Below are 21,210 nucleotides of genomic sequence, written 5' to 3'. Positions count from 1 at the left end.
TATGAACAAAGATAAAAGGTGAAAACTCACTGTACCCAGCACAGTAGCTGGCATGCACAGCACTTGGTATATGTTGACTGACCACTCAATATCAACTAGTTTGGTTTGGCTGAAATCTGTCGGGTCTAGGCAGGAAGACACATCACTTTAGAGATTTAATATGGGGAATTGTCACACAGGTGATGAAAGTGTAGGCAACCCAGATATTGCAATAGTAGGAAACCTCTATCACCCCTAGTGCCAGGGGGATAATGAGAGGAGACGGTGTTCCCAGAACCCAGAATCCTGGGGTATCCAGTGGTGGGAGGTTGCCTGGTGGGAGGTGGGAGATGGCAGAGCTGCAACCCAACCCAAGGCAGAGAGGGAGAGAAATACCCTGACTTCTTGCTTCTCCTCCCCTTGTCTTAGGTCAGTGTCTCGCTGCAAAGTCATTTGGCACCTGGGAAATGTCATTTCCTGTAGTCGAGAGCAGAGCAGTGAGAGAAATAAGCAGATGACCCGCACAAATGAAGTTTGGAGCATGAGCGGGGGAGTGATGAATATAAACCCCTGGTGGTGTCATTTTAGTCTTGAATGTCAGATCTTGAATGTAGGGGTTTCCTCATGTTTTGTTAGGCAGAGGTAGGCCATAGAAGGTAAAAAAGCAGAAAGGCATCATTAAAACTGTTTTAGGAAGGCTTCCCCAATGGGGAAGATGGAGAACAGGGAATAGTAGCTTCCCTTTGAGTACCTGTCACGTGCTAGGCACGGTGCTAAGCACTTATTCATCTCAGAAAGATGATGTATCTGGTTCTGGATATGTTGAGTTTGAGATGACGTCACGATACATGTATGGGCGTATCACATAGAACAGGAACTGTGCATCTGGAGCAGGGGTGTAGAAGTGTAAGGATGGAGACTTTGGAGCCTTCCGCGGAGAGGTGAGAGCAATGCAGAAGGAGAGGGAGGACAAGACATTCAAGTTAGACAGTATAGCGGAAGAAGATAAGAGGGTAGGCATTATGGGGGACCAACGAGCAGTGGGCAGAGTAAGAAAACCAGTGAAGGGAAAAAGAATAAAGGGATAGGAGAAGCTGAAAGTTCATCTTCCCGCAGGAGCAAAGGGAAGCTGAAGCTTCAAGAAGGAGAGTCAGGAGTGTCAAATAACATTTCCTCGCCAGAAGAGATGAAGACAGAGGGAAAAGCTATTGAATATAGCAGCTGGATGCATGGAGGAATCGTTTCTCTAGACAGGTGAGGTCACAGAAGGAAAAGTGGGCGTTTCCTTGGCTGGGAGTGGCAGGTGAGAGTATCAGAAAAAGAAAGAAGAAAGAACAAGACTAGTGGCACATACAAAGACATGTCTGACCAACGGATCCAGATTGATGAGGGAGGAAAATGTATCCTAATGGGGGTGGAGGATTGGGAGAATGAGAGGGGCTGAAATACTTGAGATCATGAGTTTACAGTCTTTGGAGGTGGGGCCCAGGCATCAGTACTTTTGGAGCCACCTCGAATAATTCCAAAGTGCATTCAAGGTTGGGTTAGAGGGAACTGGAGGGAAGGCTAACAGGATAACAGATTGGGGTAGTCAGAGTTCAGTATCTTGGCCAGTTTCAAGTAAGTCCATGATGGTGACTGACTGAGGTGGAGTGAAATTGAGGGTAACTGGAATTGATGAGATTGAGCTTGAAGGAAATGCAGGCTCATCTTGATTCAAATGCCTTCGGCTAAATCAGGATAATGATTTTCACTAAAGGAAAAACCAAGAGTCAACCCTAAAGGACTACAGTCAGGTAAAATATGTGAAAAGCGTTTAAGTTGTGATTCATCCAGCAGTCACCAAAGCACAGGTAGAGGCACTGAGCCAGTTGTTGTGTATCTTTTCATCTCACTTTATTTGACATCCACTCCCTCCTGGCAGGTGAGGGCAGCTGACAGTTGAAGGTGGGTAAAGTGGCAGATTTGGCTAGAAGGGCAGATGTTACAGATAAATCGGCCAAGGTTTTGATGAGCTTCACATTACAGAATTAAATTAAGCCATGACCTGTTATCATTGTCTCATAGCCAGCCATTTTGGTGTGTGTGTGTACACATATATAAAAATGGGAAAAAATAGGTCTTCCTGATAATACCAAGATATAGAAAACTTTTATTAACTACAATGTGTACCTTGTTTTTGTTCTCTTTAGTACACTACTCCTGTGAACTTCCCTGGGTTATGGGGGTGGAGTAGATGTAGGAGGGAGGGGCTGAACAAAACTTCACATAAATTTTTTTTCATATAGATGACTGCGTGCACATATTTCTTTCCTACCATTTAAAAAGGTTGAGGAACACCGCTCAAAGTCATTTATAGTATCCCTCACTGCATATGAGAGCTAAAATTCATATGGTAATTGGATTAAATCTAACCATAGTTTTCATATCCATATTTCATTTTTCTTCCCTTAATGAACAAAACCTCAGAACTTCAATACATTGCATGGGGTTTGAGGTCAGGATTTTGGTGCCTGAAACCTACCAGTTCCTGCTTTGCAATTCTGCCAAGGAGGTTGTAATCATAAGGAAGATGAGCCAATGGAAAAGAGTATACCACTCATGGAACAGCTTTAGAGGAGCAACCCTGACCGCAGGATTTCTCAGGTAAGCCGAGATTGAATGACATGTTCCTATCATCGCCTGCCATTCACAGAGAAAGCCTGGTTCAAGAAGGCCCCATGTCTAATTTCCCACCTCGTTTGGAAGAGAGGATGAGAGGCCTGCCCTCTAATAGGGCAAAAGTGACTGACTGCAGATCGTTTCTGACCTCTTAATACAGCACCTTTGTTCATTTGTAAAACTACAGCTCAGTGAGTATCCTGGGCTCACTTCAATCTGGTTAGCAACTCCTCTTCCCTCAGGAGGGGTGACTAGGAAGGAGGCAGGTGGGGAAGAGCAGGACTTCCTAAACACTATGCAGTGCCAAAGTGTGTGGGTCATGTTTTGGCTTTATAGCAATTTCTAAGCTATACTACCATTAAACTGAAGATAAATTTCAATTGTCATCATGCTTTTAAAAGAAAATATTACAAGGTGTCAGGCATGTCAGGGAATGTCAAAGGCCTTCCAGATCTGCTCAGCAGCCCGCTGAATACCACTGAGCGACCTCATTCGATACCATGTAGAGCAAAAATCACCTAGCTAAGCCCTGGCCCACTGAATCATGAGATACAATAAAACAGTGGTTGTTCTGAATCACTGAGTCTTGGGGCAATTCTATGCAGTGATAATTGGAATGAACATACATCATCCACCACCCATCACCTGAACCTAAAATACTTTTGCCTTTTTCACAGTTGGTGTTCAGTATTTATTGATAACCATTTCCCTTTCAGAACCTCCTCCACTGTTATCTAAAAATTCACATTTCATAATTTGAGACATTCCAGTTCTTTGATAAAACACTGATCTGCTTAAGACATTTAATGGCAGGTCATGCTACTGACCCTGCTTCTGGGAAGCTATTAGAAATTGAAAGCATTCATTCTTCACTTAAGTTGTGTAACAATGAGACCTGAATTTTACATTCTAGTCAGATGCTTGGGGAGTTCATAAATCATTTTGTTTCAATCCTAACTGAACGCTTTCAGTAAGATGTTGTAGGCAGTTATTCTGAACAGTAGCTGTCATTGCCTGAGGGATTGAACTGAATGAGCATCTGCACATATTCCGGAAGTGGTACTGAAAATTTTCTTCATGTGATATTTTCTTATAATTTGCTATTTCTGAGAGTGGGACCCCTTGAATTTATCCCAGTTGCTCAAAGTTTCATTAAACGTTTCTATACAGCCTTTCTTCCTTTTAAAACCCTGCCATTTATCCTCTGGACAGCCAAGCATGGCCTGTAGTCTGACATCCTTGTTATGAGACCCATGCGACATTTCTTCAGGTCTTAAAAACAGGTGTAATGGTGTTTCTCTAAAGCAGCTGTTTTGTTTTTATATTATGGCAGAACACTGAACACAGAGCTGATTTTTGTGTTAGATGCCAGGAAGCTCAGAGCTTGCCTTCATCAACTGTTAGTTTTCTAACTTCTTCCATCTTCATTTTCCTTTCCCTAATTTCCTCACTTTAGAAAATAAAAAAAAAACTAGCTTTGTAGGCTTTTTTTTTTTTAATAAGCTGTCTTAAAAGCATTTCAGAAATCTTTCAAGACCTTAAGGTATTCTGAAGGCCCTCCTTTCATTAGCACACTACATCAGCACTTTGTACACTTTACAATGCTTTTCAGTTGAGAAGTCAATGTACTTCTGATAGTCATTAAGCCTTAAAATAGTTCCCGTAAGTGAACTGAGTTTAGCGACACAAGCCAAAGTCACTGAAACTTTTTCTCAACAGTTGCTTTGCTTAAAAAAACAAGACAAATACATACATTATTCAAGTATAGATTTTTGTAGAAGGCTGGGAGCACTAAGAGACTTCGTTCTGACCTTTACCTAGTTATATATACATATTTTTTTTTTCTTTTTTTTTTTTTTGGCGGTACGCGGGCCTCTCACTGTTGTGGCCTCTCCCGTTGCGGAGCACAGGCTCCAGAGGCGCAGGCTCAGTGGCCATGGCTCACGGGCCCAGCCGCTCCGCGGCATGTGGGATCTTCCCGGACCGGGGCACGAACCCGCGTCCCCTGCATCGGCAGGCGGACTCTCAACCACTGCGCCACCAGGGAAGCCCATATTTTGATACTCAGTTTTGAAGATTTAAAATAAATTTGTGAAGAGCACATTTGAGATGAAGCTACTATGCATCTTACCAGTTTTAATTCCTTAAAGTAAATGTTATAGAGATCACTTTAAATGACTTTCAGCTGAAGCATTTATTTCACTGAATAAGTTATTTTACATTCGTTGGTAACTCTCTACTTTGTTCCAAGTTACTCATGTGGCTTACAAAAATACATATAAGATTTAAAAAAAAAAAGAATCAATGGAGACAAAAAAAGAGCGTGTTAAAATGTAACTATAATACATTTGACCCTTGAACAACACAGGCTTGAACTGGGCAGGTCCACTATACACAGATTTTTTTCCCAATAAATCCATACTAATAAGTATTGATATTACATGATCTGCAAGCAGTTGAACAGTTGGTTCTCAGATGCAGAGCTGTGGATACAGAGGGCCTACTGTTAAGGGTTTCTGACTTTCAGCTGCATGGGGTTCAGTGCCCCTAACCCCCGTGTTGTTCAAGAGTCAACTGTACTCAAAACACGTACTGAGAGCACCTCTAAGGTGGGTTAGTGAGAGGTGAACTTGGCGCTTAGGTTCAGTTCTCGTTCCTCATCACTGCCTTCCAATCCAGAGCTCTAATGCTGCTCTGCGTGGGAAGGATTAGTTCTCCAATCTTGCTTTCCCTGTAAAATGCACTATAATGTACCAAATATTTGTCATAACTGCAGTTTTGAAGTATCAAATAATTCAACCTATTCTAGCATTCACTAGTCAGAAACCAGCATGAAAGTCATGAATAAAGTTGACACACACCTTGAGCCTGAGAAAAAACTGCGTAAGTCCTCAATTGCGCCAAGAAACACCATACAAAAGGATTGACAGCTTTGACTGTTCTTATAGCATAGTAGCATAAGCTGAAGAAACGTTCTACTAACAATGTCTCCTTCTGGAAGAATGTGTAAAGGGTAAATTATTTGTTTTTATATTTAATTCTCTCATAGCAGGTCCTTATTTTACCCAGAAGGCAAAACTTAATATTCTTGGAATAAAAGCTTTTCTATAAAACAGATAGAGATGTTTCACTAACTCCACCTATGAATGTCGTTGTTTTACTATTAGGCTGCTTATGATCCCAAGCAGTAAACACAAAATAGGAGATTTCTTATTTACTGAAATCCCAAGAAAGCAGTATGCTACAAAACAGACGTCCCGTGAATAACGACATGAAGGAAGCAATAACCCACCAGGAAGCATGAACAGAAATGGCCAACACTTCTTGGGTGTCGTGAGTTGCTTTAGCCAGGATGCATATTTCTGCCACTGGAGATAAGATAGGCTGGGCCACTTTACCTCCTGGCCAAATTAAAATTATATTAATAGTATTTCACTGGAACGCAATATTGAATCTGGAGAAAATCTATCTTTCCTCCTGTTGCAGTTGCTAAAGAAGGAAAATAGCTCTCCTGCTTCTACCTTTAACCCAGACTTTCCAAGTAGTCTATTTTTTAAGTCCTTTTTATAGCTTCATTTAGTTCTTTGGTCATATACTAACATACACATGCTCCAAGAACACTTTTTTTTTTTTGGCGGTACGCGGGCCTCTCACTGTTGTGGCCTCTCCCGTTGCGGAGCACAGGCTCCAGCCGCGCAGGCTCAGCGGCCATGGCTCACGGGCCCAGCCGCTCCGCAGCATGTGGGATCTTCGCAGATCAGGGCACGAACCCATGTCCCCTGCATCGGCAGGCAGACTCTCAACCACTGCGCCACCATGGAAGCCCCAAGAACACTTTTAACATTTCTTTGGTTTCAACTGTGACTGTCACACTGGCAACAAGATCTCTGTATCCCAGCTTCACCAATTTTCTGGACTTGAATGTGCAACTGACAAAAGGGCACCATCTCCCCCCTACACACACCTCTCTACATAATCATTACAATATTGCTCACGTATGTTTGATCATATTACTTTAAAATTTTTGAATGTTAGCAAACTTTATATTTTTTAAATGTTTTAAATTTTCTTTAAATAACCAAATGTTGAAAACTTTACAAAAATGTTAAATGACTGAGGTTATTTTCCTTTTTTTCCTCCTCAAAGGGTCTAAGCATGAGTGGATCCTTTGTAGACACCCCTATTTTTATCCCAAGGGGCATGTGATTAATCCTCTCTAAAATCAACTTTTTCCAAAGAGAAATCCCTATATATAAATAGGGCCAGGCTATGTTAATTTGTGTGATGGTTGTGTCAGTTTTCAAAATATCTTTAGTAATAAATAAAGGGGAGATGTAAAATTTTGTCATTTGCTTGGTGAATCTTAATTGCGAAACTTCTTCTTCTTTCGAAACTTCTTTCCTGCTGCATTTGCTGCCTTTTCAGCCATAATCTCTGAGTACTTCCTTCGGTTATATCTAAAAAGAAAAACCAAACCTTTAAGTTCTAAAGTATGACACACCAAACATTAGAAGTTAATGTAACCTTTTGGTGGGAGAGGGGGGCGGCGGCGGGGAGGCACTTCTAAATTTCATGTTTTTTTTTTTTTTTGTATTTTCACTATCTGTTCATCACATCTGCACTAAGTTCCACCATGTGTAAGAAGCCATACTAGGTGTTGCGGACAGAGCAGTGCACCAGCCAGCCATAGTAGTCCCTACCCTCAGAGCTTGCAGTCTAGTAAGAAAAAAACGGCAACGGTACAGGAAGACTTTTGAAAACTTTCAGCCACTGGAGACCCATGCTGTAATTTCTAAGACTGCCATCATGAAGATTACAAAATATAGGTCAATTTTAAGTAAGGAAAGACTCAATCACCTTGTACCACACACCTCTGTGGGGAAGGAAACAGACACGCTTGAGAGATAGGAAAATGGGAGGGACTCTGACAGTCTGAACATGGGACTGAAGGGAGAAGAGGTATTAGGACTTGGCCCTAATGGACAGAGGGTGATGCCGTTTGGTCATGAGATACAGAACACTGGGAGAGGACCAGAATGTACAGGGAGGATGAGGTCAGTAGACCCCAAGTTAGCTCTTAGAGGGGCCTGTGAGATACCCATTAGATATTCCTGAGGCAGTAGCTGGTTATGGGCTCTGGACTCAGGAGAGATCTAGGCTAGACATACACATTTGAAAGTGAACAGTATATAGATTAATACAACTCTGTGGGGATGAGATTTCCAAAGAGAGAGAAGTGAGAAAAGAGCATTGCTTATTTCTAAAAATTTCACCATAAACCAGACTCATAAAATAGTTTACGTAACACTCAAGTTAAACTTGTTTTCCATGTCTATATAATACACCAGTTTAAAAAACCTTGAAAAACATTTTCACTTTTGCTACTAAACGAATCTAGAAGTCCGGCAGAGGTTCCTATATGAGGTATGCTTTTAAATCTATACTATACACATACCTACTTCAAGGACATTTAAACATACTCAAATTGCCCCCATCTCAGGAAAAAAAAAAATCCAACTCCATCCACTAGCTGTGACTCTCTCATCTTGCTCACAACCAAACTTCTTCAAAGATTTCTCCCTTATTTCTTCAGCTCACTCTCAAGTACCTTACAGTCTGCTTTCCTCCCCATCACTCCCCTGAAAACTCCTTCTGCCAAGGTTACTGTGACCTCCATGTACTAAATCCAAAGTTTTTAGTTCTTACCTCAACTGAGCTCTCAGCAGCACTTATTACTGTTAGCCACTCCCTCCAGCTTATACCTGCCCGTAACTTGACTTGACTTCCCCCCCACCAATTTATTTATTTATTTGGCTGCGTTGGGTCTTCGTTGCTGCGCGCAGGCTTTCTCTAGTTGTGGTGAGCGGGGGCTGCTCTTCGTTGTGGTGTGCGGGCTTCAGTAGTTGTGCCATGCGTAGTAGTTGTGGTGCACAGGCTTAGTTGCTCCGTGGCATGTGGGATCTTCCCAGACCAGGGATCGAACCCGTGTCCCCTGCACTGGCAGGCGGATTCTTAAGCACTGCGCCACCAGGGAAGTCCCTTTCCTTGACTTCTATGACACTGTGCTCTCCTGGTTTTCTTAATGCCTCCCTGGCTATTCTTTCCCAGTCTCCTTTGTGGGCTCATTCTCCTCTAGTCAGCCAAATACTTTCACGCTTCCCTCTAAAGCAGTGGTTCTAAATTGGGAATGCTTATGCCCCACAAGGGCCACTTGAAACTGCTTGAAGACATTTTTGAGTGTCATGAATTGGGGGGGAGGGGAGCGCACTACTGGCATCTAGTGGATAGACACCAGGGAGGCTGTTAAAGATCCTACAATGTACAGGACAGTCCCCCCTAATAATTATTCCATCCAAAAAATATAATAGTGCTGCTGTTGAGAAACTCTGTGCTAAAGCATTTAAAAATTGTCTTGAATTTAAAGTTTATGCATATTCTAAGGCAAAGCACACATATTATAAAGTGAAACATAAATTCCTTTACCTTCTGAACTCAGAATCGGCCAGCAGTTCCTCCACAATAGTTCTCTTCCTTTGTTTCCTGGGAACTCGTGAATGGTAGAAGTCAGCTGGATTGTCAACAATGGTTCCAATCTATGAATGATTGATTGAAATAAGTCATGCAATACCTGAAGGCCAAGTATATTTCATATCTCAGGGTAGCTCTAACAAAGTATATTTATAGAAAGTAATGGAAAACACAGCTTACAATTTACCAATATTAAAATCAGTTTTGCCGTTTCTTAAAGAAAAAAGTCACTTATTCAATCTGCACTGGGTCCTACTAATGACATTTCTTCATTAGAGTTTACAGTAAAACCAAAATTCCTTTTATATAAGTGCTAGCCAGTAAATTCTTGATGAATAGTCTAAATAGAGGAGGAAAAGTGGGACAGATAGTCTTTTGTTTTAGTTTTCCAATTTAACGAAATTGACACATACATTCTACTATATACCTATTTGATCTCCTAGGTTATCATAATTGCTGCCAACTTAGAACCTTCTTACTGACCACTCTGCATCTGTTCGTATGTTCAACCAAGTAAAATTTACAATGTCTACTATGTGCCAGGCACTGTGCTAGGTGTTAGGGAAACAAAGACAAAGAATATCTGGTCCCTGCCAGTGAGAGGGCCAGAGTCTTTTTAAAAAATTTTATTTATTTAATTTTAAAATAATTTTTTAAATTAATTAATTTTTTTTGGCTGCATTGGGTCTTTGTTGCTGCTTGTGGGCTTTCTCTAGTTGTGGCGAGCGGGGACTACTCTTCGTTGCAGCGCACAGGCTTCTCACTGCAGTGGCTTCTCTTGTTGCAGAGCACAGGCTCTAGGTGCGCGGGCTTCAGTAGTTGTGGCTCGCGGGCTCTATAGCACAGGCTCAGTAGTTGTGGCGCACAGGCTGAGTTGCTCCGTGGCATGTGGGATTTTCCCAGCCCAGGGCTTAAACCCATGTCCCCTGCACTGGCAGGCGGATTCCTAACCACTGCACCACCAGGGAAGCCCCCAGAGTCTCAAGGAAGATCCAAAGGTACGCAACTAAAAAATTAAAGCATAACTAATATTATGCTGAACAAAACACTCTAGATGCTCTGAAAACTAAATGGCGAATTCTACCGAATGGAGGTAAAGAAGGCTTTACAAAGGATGACATTTTAGCTTGGATTTGTATGGGTAGAATTTCACCAAGCAAACATGGCAGAGCCAAACACTTGTAAAGTCAGAATGACTAGACCAGTCTGTGCATATCCTGAGAAGACTGAGTAGCTGAGTGTGTTGGAGCTTAAGAGGAAACTATGTGACCAAAAAAGGGGTAGTGAGCTGGTTTGGGTGCACATGGTGAAGGGCTACATTAAAGGGTATAGATATAAACTCTATCCTATAGGTTATAAGAATCACTGAAGGTACCATTGAATATCTTGATTATCATTGAGCAGAGGTGTGTCATAAAACAGATTGCTATTTTTTAAAGGAAAGATGACTGCCTACAATGTAGAGGATGGACCAAAAGGGAGAGCAGACCTGGAGGCAAAGGACTATTACAGTAATCCATGAGTGACAAGAAAGGTAGCCAAGAAGAACGAAATGAACTTGAGAGCTACCAGAGGGTGAATCAATTGGACTTTCATCTGAAAACACTTTGGAAACCAACTTTTAACTTGTTCTCAGAATAAAGAACCTTGAAAAAAGAAGAGTTTGGTGTACATGAGTCCCTCTTTCCTGCCCCATCCTGCAAGGAGTCTTGCTCTTAGGCTAATAATACTCATATATGGTACACCCATCTTGTAAGTTTCATAATTTTTAGAGAAGAAATTATGAAAAGCTAGTTACCGTTTGGAAACCTAGTTACCATCTGGAACAGCATCTTTCTATATGGAAAGCCATTACAAGCTGGTGGCTGTCTGAATTGGGTTCTGGCCATTATTATATGGCCCAAGCAGATGTGCTCTGTAAATATTCATTTAAGAGTAAACAAATCACTATAGTGCTTTCCAAACTAAAATCCTCAGAACATCACTACCATTATTTTGTTTGCTTCATACCTGGAAGTACTTGGGGAAGCCATCTCTATCATTTTTCTTGTAAAACCTTTTTGGGTCCATGCTAGCTCTCATCTTCAGTGCTTTGAGATCATTTTTCAGTTCATCTGTCAGTTCTGGAGCTTTCATACCAAACCAGCCATCACCTGCTGTTTTTTGTCGCTCTTGCTGAAATTCAAATTTCAGAAACAATTAGAAAATTCTAATTTTAATAAGCAGTGTATAAACTATACCTCACTCCCCCTAAAATTATAAAGAAAATTTCATGAAAAACAAATAAGGTTACTTTACAGGAATGTATATATTAGTCTCCAGATTCACCTTTCATAAAATGATTAGATCACAAAAAGTGATTTCTCTGATAAATTAGGCACAGCACTGTCAGTTCCTTAAATGAGGGCTCCTTAAAATTTACTTTGTATCTTAGTAAGAACTGCTGACTTGTTGGGAGAGTAACCCACAGCTTCAATTTTTATTGTCTAGAATACCCTACACAAGATGTAATGTATAAAAAACATTTTTACTTCTGGAGCTTTTATGTAAACATTAACACTTTTACTGAGTCACCAAGTTGTCTCAGAAAGTTACTCACTCCAGCAAGTCCAGAAATTTCTATTATTTCTAAAATTCAAAAACTTTCTATTTTTTGAAAACTCCTAGCAAGTTATTTGCTTAATTTCATTTTTTGTTCATTCACACAACAAATATTGGAGTGTTTACCACGTGCCAGGGTGCTCTGGTCATATTAGTGACATTACTGGAGCACCATCCTCAAATTTCCTCTTAAGCTCTCTCAATAATTTCTTTATCCTTATTAGGTGAAATGGAAGTAGTCCCCTGTATTTTACTAAACAAAATACCTTCTATGCTTTCAGTTGGCAGACTAAATAGGCCAGTGTTTTGAATGGTTACATTCAGTTCCCTACAAAAGCCCACAACAGAGCTCCCAGCCTTCTGTGAACAGTACCTATAAGCCAAGAGGTGTGGTGTGGACAGTGACCTCATATGCTGGCTGCCACTGTTTTTAAGGATGGTAAAAAAGAGCTTTCACTTTGTGAAAATCTATATGAAACGTTGTTTATGGAACCATATTTTACGGGCTCTTAGATATCTGTAACAATTTTCTTTGGAGACGCATATATTTTAATTGTACAGCCATGTTAGATAAACTGAACATATACAGTCAAACACATTAAACATTCGAAATAATGAGTCACTGTACTCACTCTGCGTTTTTTCTGAAGTTTATGCTTTGATTCACTATATGGTGGGACACAGTAGTTTTTTTCAAAATCAGGAGTAATGACGGCTTTCTGCAAAAGCTGCAAAAATATTAAACTGTTTTTAAAATGTCAGAATGTAATTATTGTTTCAACATTATTGCCTTATAAAGGAAACATCTCCCATACTGAAGACTACTCCAGATATATTAACCTTCTATATGGACAAACATACTACTGCAAAGTTGCTCCTGTCCTTAAATTTGTAAATTATATCAAAATAAAAATGCTTTAGAAGACAAACTGAAGGGTTTAGGCAATCTATAAAATCAATATTCATCTCAAATTTCTTTTTCTAATCTGAATCTGCACACACCAGATATACGTTAATGTGTCCACTTGCATTTCATTGGTTTGCAACCAGCCACCTGCACCAACCAACTGGAAACGAAAGACAATAGGAACAATGCCGTAGAGTTCTTGAACTCCCTGGAAAAAAACCTGACTAGGCTTTAATAAGTTCTTCGATGCTGGTAAAACAGCTTTCTGTGATCTGAGGAGACCAGCTAGACTACTGATAAGAAACAGCAGTATAGATTTTGATTAAACAACATATGCTTTTTATGGTATACCAATGAAATTATGCCATCGAGCAAATCTGCTTTTGGCAACCCAACAATATATCAAAGATGCTCTTTCAATGTCAATTCATACAAAGATCAACTTCATTCTTTTTAACAGCTGTTATGCATAATTTTTCTTCTTGATATTTAGTTTAGTAAGTCTCCATTACATTTTCCATGAAACATTGTAAACACCATCTCTGCACACTTGTGATTATTTCTGTAAAACAGATTCCAAAATGTGTCATTTAAATTTTGATAGGGACTACTAAATTGCCTTGCATCCAAGTAGTATAAACTCCTACCAAGAGTTAAGCAGTACCATTTTCTTTACATAGCCAACACAGGAGATTATCCTTTTGTGTTTTGTCAGTGGTACTTCATGAATGTTTCCATTTGCTGCTGATCAACTTTTTGTGTATTTATTAGCTATGTATTGTAATATAAGTCTTCTTCTGTGGTATGCCTGTATTTTGGGGGGGGTTATTTTTCATTTTTATACAGGGTTGTGTTCTTATTAATTTGTAGAAATGTATTTTGTATCTTGGTATTAACCTGTGGTCTTTTACATGTCTTTAAGGTGTTTTTATTTGCCTAAGTTTTAAAATTTTAAGTAGTCAGATCTGTTAATCTTTTCCTAAAGAAAGATTCTGCATTTCTTGTTACTTGCCTAGGGTGATTAAATACTGTCTTAATACTGTGTATGTGACTAAAAGGAACCTGAGCGTTATTAGTCATTTCCCCAGTATAAGAACTAAAGACAGCTGCTCCTTAACCCTCAAAACAGTTCACAGGAATACAGCAAATATTAATTTGGTCAATAACATTTGAAATTATCAATTTAGAAGTCAATTATCAATTCAGAAATCCTCAATTCAGGTTCAGGACTAGAAGTTGCTGGGTAGCACAGTAGCAGTCTAGACTTTCCTATCAGAGAAGAGAGCATGACATTTATTTAATAGATTATTAAGAGCTGGTTGTGTGTCAAGTACTATAGTAGGGTTTAGACTGGTTCTCAACTGAGAGCAACTGGCAATATCTGAAGACATTTTGAGGTGGGGGGACGGCGCACTGGTAGAGATGGATGCTACTGGCACCTATGGGGTAGCGGCCAGGGATGCTGCTAAAAAATATCCTACAAGGCACAGGACATTTTCCCACAACAAAGAATTATCCAGTCCAGAAATAAAAGACAGTAAAAAAAAAACAATGAATACCACATGATCAATAATCACTTAGATCTATACTGGGTGTTGCAGAAGCAGAGAGGAGGTAGGGGGAAGGACTAGGGTCAAAGAATGCTTCCTAAAGGTTGTGATTTATAACCTCTGCATTGGCCTGGGAAGGACCAGGGTGTGTTCAGGGAACTATAGTAATTTTCAATGGTAAGAACACAGCAGGTGGACAGTCAGAGCTAGAGGAACAGAGGCACCTTGAATGCTCTGAGGAACTACTACAGGACTTAAACAGAATATCATGGTCAGATTTGTATTTTTAGAAAAAGAAATCTAGCAAGACCATGGAGGATGGCTTGAAGAAGAGTAAGGAGGCCACTACAATAGTCTAGATGAAAAACACAACAGATGTCACTAGTCAGTGAGGTGGAAAGGAGGGGGCAGAGTAGAAAGTATGTAACAAGCACCGTCCCCTAGGCTTAGTTGTTGAGTGCAAAAGGGAAACAGATTTCCCCTTGCAAAAGGAGGAACTGGTTTAGGTAGGGAAGAGAAGGGCAATTAGTGAAGTCAAGTGCCTGAGCACATCTGAATGAACAAACAACAGGCACCTGGATTCAAAGACCTGGGTAGGCTGCAAGGCTAGAAAATACTGATACTAAAGGTTTGGAAGTCATTCAAGGTGACAGCTGAAACTGAGGGTTTGGATGAGGTTACCTAACCTGTAATTTCTTTCTGAAAATACATGTACAATTTTATGTCTATGCGCACATGTGCTTTTCTTTCCTGGTGGGGTTAGTGGGCACTCGCAGCTTTCAGATTTTCAACACAGTCCAAAGCAGTTAAGAACTAAAAGTATAGCAAGAAAAGAAAAAACACAACCCTTGGGATCATAACTGGTGACTGCAAGAAGAGTAACACTGATCCTATATCACTCTAGTTTTCAAGCCTCATCTTCTATAGCTGGGACTTTATAATAAAAAAGAAGAAATGATTGTCCTGGAAAGAGGGAAAAAAGAAGCACAGTAGGCTAATGTGGTTGCACTGTAGGAAAATTAGTCTCTTACCAAGGACTAATCATTTCTAGAAGTGACTGGTTAGTTCTATGAAAACCAATGGGATGCTTTGTGCAACTTACCTCATTTTTCTTTTTCTCCTTGATCTGTGTTAGGGTTCTCTTGTTCAACTGTAGCTTGTCTGCATTGACATTAATATACAAACCACCCAGCTGCTTAATACTCAGACCAGGATCTATGCTGCTGCTAGTCAACTTCAGACTGAAAGAGAAATGATCACTTTTAAGTGATTAAGAAATGATCTTTAGATCATTTAGTAATTCAAAATGGAAACAATTGAGACCGTATTTTTATTTAGAAGAAAATTATGGGATGAATAATGAATTAAGCCTTTTGGAAGCACATCAAAATTTATTCCCTAGTTTCTCTTAGAAGAGGATTAAGGCCATATTACATGACAATAGACTTCATAAAGGGATTTTATAAAGAAAGAATTACAGAAAAGAGGAGGAAATACATCTGGCAATTTGCTCAACTTCACATATACGTAGTGAGCTAATATACGTCCACATACTTCCATCTCCAAAGCCAGTGAGAAAGACAGGGTCTTCTACTCCGAACTTCTAAGTTATCCAAATTTGGAATGTTTTTCTGGGTAATTTAAGGGCATTTAGTAGTGCCTCTAAATCAGTGAGTTTTAAACAATGAGCATTCGTACTTTCCACTGGAGCTTTAAAAAAAATATAACTGTCAAACCCTGGATCCACCAAATCAATCTTCTGCAGTTGGCTTGGGCTCCTGCTATATTTCTGTAATAAAAATTTCTACTTTATATTACTGAAGAGTCCTTTTTATAAACAAGTACACTTGGACTTACAGTCAGTTTCTTTCCTAATTATTCATATAAACTGAGCCGTTGAAAGTTTTGATAATCAACCTCTACTGGAAAGTGAAATCATTCAATTGTAGTGCCTTGGCAGTGATTCTCAACCCTGAGTGTACATTACAATTATCCTGGGGAGGAGGTGTGGCTTTTAAAAAATAAGTACACCTGAGACTAGCCTCAGCGATTTCACTGGTTTACAGTGAAGACTAGGCATGTTAATGGATAGTTCCTTACCAAGGATACCTGTATTTCCAGTGGATACACTGCCACCAAGGGCCTGTGCCTAGGAAAAACAAATTTGAAAAACAAACAAAAAAGAAACTAAAGAAATAGCCCCCAAAGAGTGTTTTTCAATGGGTGGTAGATGGGATTATAGGTTATTGTTTTTCTCAGGTTTTCCTCTATTTTTCAATTTCTCTACAATCAACATGTAGAAAAAGCCAAGTTACCTCCCTTCCCTTTTATATGTTGCTCTTAATAATCGTGCAAGAAAACCTTAACAGATGATTTTTTTTTTTTTTTTTTTTTTTGTGGTATGGGGGCCTCTCACTGTTGTGGCCTCTCCCGTTGCGGAGCACAGGCTCCAGACGCGCAGGCTCAGCGGCCATGGCTCACGGGCCCAGCCGCTCCGCAGCATGTGGGATCTTCCCGGAGCGGGGCACGAACCTGCGTCCCCCACATCGGCAGGCGGACTCTCAACCACTGCGCCACCAGGGAAGCCCCAGATGATTTTTAATGTACCACGAAACGGAGTACTTTTAGCTCTCATTGGTGGGAAAAATATGACTAACAAAGATACCCACATAAACAAGGGAAATGCTGGATAAAAAAGCTCTTCCATAAAGAACCCAAAGTAATAATTTTTTCAATTTCTATGACTAATATTTTTATGGTAAATTAGCCACTTCAAACATGTATCAAAAACTTACTTTAAAAAATAAAGATAAAACTTACAGTTTAGATTTTGTGCTATTTAGTAAGTTGTCTTCATCACTAAACTCATTATCTTTACTTCTGTCACTGTCTGATGGTTCTTCTTCACTTTCTTCCTCCTCCTCCTCTTCTTCCTCAGTAGCAACCTCACTTGCCTTGTCTTCTTCATCCAAGCAAAAATTTTTATCAGCACTCAATCGAGGAGTTGTGTCAATTACAAACAATGCATTGTCAGGTGATGTATTTTCTGAGTCTCCATTTAATGACTCTTTTTGACCACTATTTTCAATGAAACACACAGTGTCCTCTTCATTCTCACTGTTTTCAGACTGCTGGCTTTCATCACTGCTGAGAACTAATAAAACAGAATCATCTTTATCCTGAGATGTGCTGGGCCCAACTTCACACAGTTTGGTATCACACTCAAAATCTACATCCCTTTCTTTGCTCATGTCTTCGCCAACACATATAACTGTGCACTCTTCTTCTTCATCACTATCACCACCATCACCAAGTTCTATCCAGTCACTTGTTTTTATGCTGCTGTTTCTCTCTTCATTCCATCTGTCCACTTCCACAACTGCAAATGTTTGAGCTAACGATTTCATTACAGCCTCACAGTTCAGGTTTGAGGATGCTGAGGTGGTTTTGTTACTTTCAGGGGTTGAATGCCTTTGCGAAACTAACTGCTGAAGGCTAGTGTCCTGAAGTTCAGAAAGACTTTTCAACTGAGAATTTTTCTCATTAATTTCTTTTCCCGCATCTATTATTCCTTTGGCTTCTTCCTCTAAGCTCTTACAATTCTGCTTTGTTATTTCTTTGAGAGGTGAAACACTGTCTTGTTTTTCCTCTCTTATATTAAAACTTTGGTGTTTTTGCACTATTACTTTTTTTCCTGAATTTCCAAAGGAGTCATTATCAGGGTCATCATAAGTTTCATTATTAGAGATATTTGGCTTATTTATCTGAGAAAGCAATCCTGCTAGTAAACGAGAAGTTCGTCTGGTATCTGAATCCTCTAAATTCACAGGTGTATTTATGATTTGCTTTTCACTTCCTGGTACAATCTTAGTATCATTCTCCTCAGTTTGTGCCTGTAATTTCCTTTGCATACTCCTTGTTGTTCTCCTAGTTGCAATTCCAGAAAATGAAGAAATGTCTGAGCATGATGACTCAGCATCAGAATTAGCTTCCACATGGGATTCTTGGTTTGGATCGGTTCGGGATTTAGCCTTACTTCTCCTGGTTCTTGTTGTTATTTCTGTGGGATGCACAATTCTAGAAATACCTGAAATATGTGATTCTGCTTCAGAGACTTCTTCTTCAGTATGAGACTCACTTACTCGAGTTATTTTCAGCTTTTTCCTTACACTGGAAACTGGGGTGTCTGCAACTAAGATCTGCCTTCTCCTAGTTACTCTTAAAATGGGATCCTGGGCCTCAGACACAGAAGAACAGTTTGACTCTGCTTCAGAGATCTCTCCATCAGTAGAAGGTTTGTTCATTCCTGGTAATGAACCTGTAGTTCCGCTCTTCCTCTTCCTGGTTTTAGGAGCTGGACTTTGTTCCCTACTGGTCTGTGACTCAGCAATACTTGGGTCATCAGATGGAGATTCCTTCCAGCCTTTTGGATGTGCGTGAATTCTTAAGGCAGCAGAATTCTACAAGCCAGTGAAAATACACTGTGATTTAGGTAGGGATGGGACAAGAGCAAAGTGAATGAGGCACTCCCCTCAGAAGCAAATTTTAAGAGGGCACTAAAAACCTCAGTAAACAAGATTAATGCAAAACAATAACAACAACCATCACCACCCACAATTTAAAAAAAAATCAATACTTAAATACTGGATCTGACTGCATTTGCAGGCCCTGCCTCACTCGCGTCACCTAAGTCCTGGATCTGACTTTAGGGAACAAAACAAATAATTGAAAAAGAAAATTTTCTCCACTCAAAGTCACATATGCTAGGTGGACCTACATTCCGACATAACATATAGGAAAAGACGAAAGATGGAATCGGTCGCGGTGCTTACGTTTTCATACCTAAGCGAATTAATGCTCCCTTCCCTTCATCGCAGTATCAGAGGCAGCGGACGACTAACGCCACTGAATTACTAGCTGGCGTCACCACAGCCCTCCCCACGCCAGAAGGAGGTGCTGTCGAGGCACAGCCAGTCTTCCCACGTGAAAATGGTGCCTCCTCCATCCAATCCAGCTAATGAGGCTCACGCTTGGTGGCCGAAATTAATCCTCCTTAGCACGGTGTTAGCAGTAAGATTAAAAGGCCTGAGCTGTACATCGGCATTACGGAGCTGAACTACCGCAAAATAAGTTACTTAATCTCTCTATTCCCTGCCAAGCATTACGTTAAAAGACCCTAGTGAGGTCTGAGGAGGAAGCTACAGGCTTAGCGCGGAGCCTGGTACACAGCTGCGCGCTGCCAGTTCCGGCTTTTCTGCCGCTCCTCCCCAGGCTCCGCGGGACCCCAGCGCCACCCACCTCCCTGAGCACCGTTCTGCGAACCAGCGAGAAGAAATGAGGGAGCCTTGAGATCTCCTACCTTCTGCTGGGAGCTTTCAACTGACGTGGTTTGGATCCCGGCCTGAGGCCGCGCGGACCTAGTAACCACCATCCTCCAGGCTTGCAGCCGCCGCGGCGACCCCACCGCGCTCCGGAAGTGCGTCAGAGAAGCGCCACACTCGCGTTTTCCCGCGAGAATCCCGGAACTCGAGAACTCGTACCGCCTCCGCCCCTCCGACCTAGGCCAAGGCTGTCTCACCCCGGGAGCCGGAAGGAGACGGGTATTAGCGTTCACGGCAGTGCGGTAGAAGACCCAGCAGCCTTGTGTAGGGAGAGACCTTCCCGGCGTGGCCTAGGGCCCTCGTCCCCGTTACACACGAACGAATTGGAAAATAGCATCATCTGTGGGAATGTAAATTGATACAGCCACTATGGAGAACAGTATGGAGGTTCCTTAAAAAACTAAAAATAGAATTACCATATGACCCAGCAATCCCACTACTGAGCACATACCCAGAGAAAACCATAATTCAAAAAGACACATGCACCTCAGTGTTCATTGCAGCACTATTTACAATAGCCAGGTCATAGAAGCAATCTAAATGCCCATGGACAGACGAATGGATAAGGAAGATGTGGAACTATATACAATGGAATATTACTCAGCCATAGAAAGGAACGAAATTGGGTCATTTGTTGAGATGTGGATGGATCTAGAGACTGTCATGCAGAGTGAAGTAAGTCAGAAAGAGAAAAACAAATATCGTACATTAATGCATATATGTGGAACCTAAAAAAATGGTACAGATGAACCGGTTTGCAGGGCAGAAATTGACAGATGTAGAGAACAAACGTATGGACACCACCGGGGGAAAGCAGCGGGGTGGTGGTGGTGGTGGTGGTGGTGGTGGTGTGATGAATTGGGTGATTGGGATTGACATGTACACACTGATGTGTATAAAATGGATGACTAATAAGAACCTGCTGTATAAAAAAATAAAATTCAAAAAAAAAAAAAGAAAATGGCATCATCTGCTCTACTACGTCCATCCTCTCATTTGTTCAGCAGAGGTCTTAGTGCAGCCATGGGTATGGCCGAAGGAGACGTTTGCATTATTTATAATACCTTAAAAAAATCATGTACTCTTGTATTACTTGTGAAGTTAAATATAAAATAAAATTTAAAGACGTAATTCGGGTAAAGGATGTATATGTTAAATGCCCAGGAATTCGGAGGCTAGTTAGGAAGCTATATAATTTAAAGGTGCAATGGTGAGTAGAAATTGGGAATAAGCAGAATAGAAGAAATGTTAAATTGTAAAGGAGAGAGATTTAAAAAAAAAGTTTTTGCAGTGAAAGGAAGAGAATGACTAGAATCAAGAGACACTTTGATTTTTCTTTTAGGATAAAGGGTGGAGAGCTAGGATATGTTTGAGGGTAATGGAAAGGGATTGAGGAAGTAAGTAAACAGTCGTTGGAGATGAGAATGAGCACCTCATCAAATCTCCCTTACTTTAGAACAGAAAACCAATTTTTTTTTTCTTAAAGTCACAAAGTACAGAATTTTCTGTGGGCAAACTGCCATTCAGCTAAATAGCTCCTTTCATAGTTCCTCTTGCAGCCAGATACAGCTAGGTTTGGACTAATTACGGATCAGTTAAGTGT

General features: G+C 40.6%; 1 protein-coding gene and 1 long non-coding RNA gene across 2 annotated transcripts; one reads left to right on the top strand and one right to left on the bottom strand.

Moving 5' to 3' along the window:
• Positions 1-337: 337 nt before the first annotated feature.
• LOC114899101 lies at positions 338-10,999 on the top strand. The gene is made up of 3 exons (XR_003794508.1): positions 338-1,233; positions 2,449-2,625; positions 10,608-10,999. It is a non-coding gene; the product is annotated as an uncharacterized LOC114899101 (long non-coding RNA).
• DNTTIP2 (deoxynucleotidyltransferase terminal interacting protein 2) lies at positions 6,808-19,903 on the bottom strand. The gene is made up of 7 exons (XM_029229523.1): positions 19,586-19,903; positions 17,047-18,686; positions 15,329-15,467; positions 12,402-12,497; positions 11,179-11,343; positions 9,124-9,233; positions 6,808-7,097 (listed from the first exon to the last, which is right to left on the bottom strand). The coding sequence occupies exons 1-7, from the start codon at positions 19,655-19,657 to the stop codon at positions 7,004-7,006; spliced, it is 2,316 nt and encodes a 771-aa protein (XP_029085356.1). The 5' UTR covers positions 19,658-19,903; the 3' UTR covers positions 6,808-7,003.
• Positions 19,904-21,210: the final 1,307 nt, after the last annotated feature.

The sequence above is a fragment of the Monodon monoceros genome, unplaced genomic scaffold (genome assembly GCF_005190385.1).
Source record: "Monodon monoceros isolate NGI ecotype Baffin Bay Population unplaced genomic scaffold, NGI_Narwhal_1 Super_Scaffold_18, whole genome shotgun sequence".
NCBI lineage: Eukaryota > Metazoa > Chordata > Mammalia > Artiodactyla > Monodontidae > Monodon > Monodon monoceros.
The sequence above is the reverse complement of the archived record's forward strand: the minus strand, read 5'-3'. Positions and strand labels throughout refer to the sequence as shown.

What these genes read in the sequence shown, in the direction of transcription:
- DNTTIP2 (XM_029229523.1), bottom strand. Translation starts at nt 19,657, where the DNA reads ATGGTGGTTACTAGGTCCGCGCGGCCTCAGGCCGGGATCCAAACCACG. An exon ending in GCTTCCCCAAGTACTTCCAG is followed by an intron (nt 9,234 to 11,178) that starts GTATGAAGCAAA and finishes AATCATTCATAG; the next exon opens with ATTGGAACCATTGTTGACAA. An exon ending in GCCGATTCTGAGTTCAGAAG is followed by an intron (nt 7,098 to 9,123) that starts GTAAAGGAATTT and finishes TTTTCTTTTTAG; the next exon opens with ATATAACCGAAGGAAGTACT.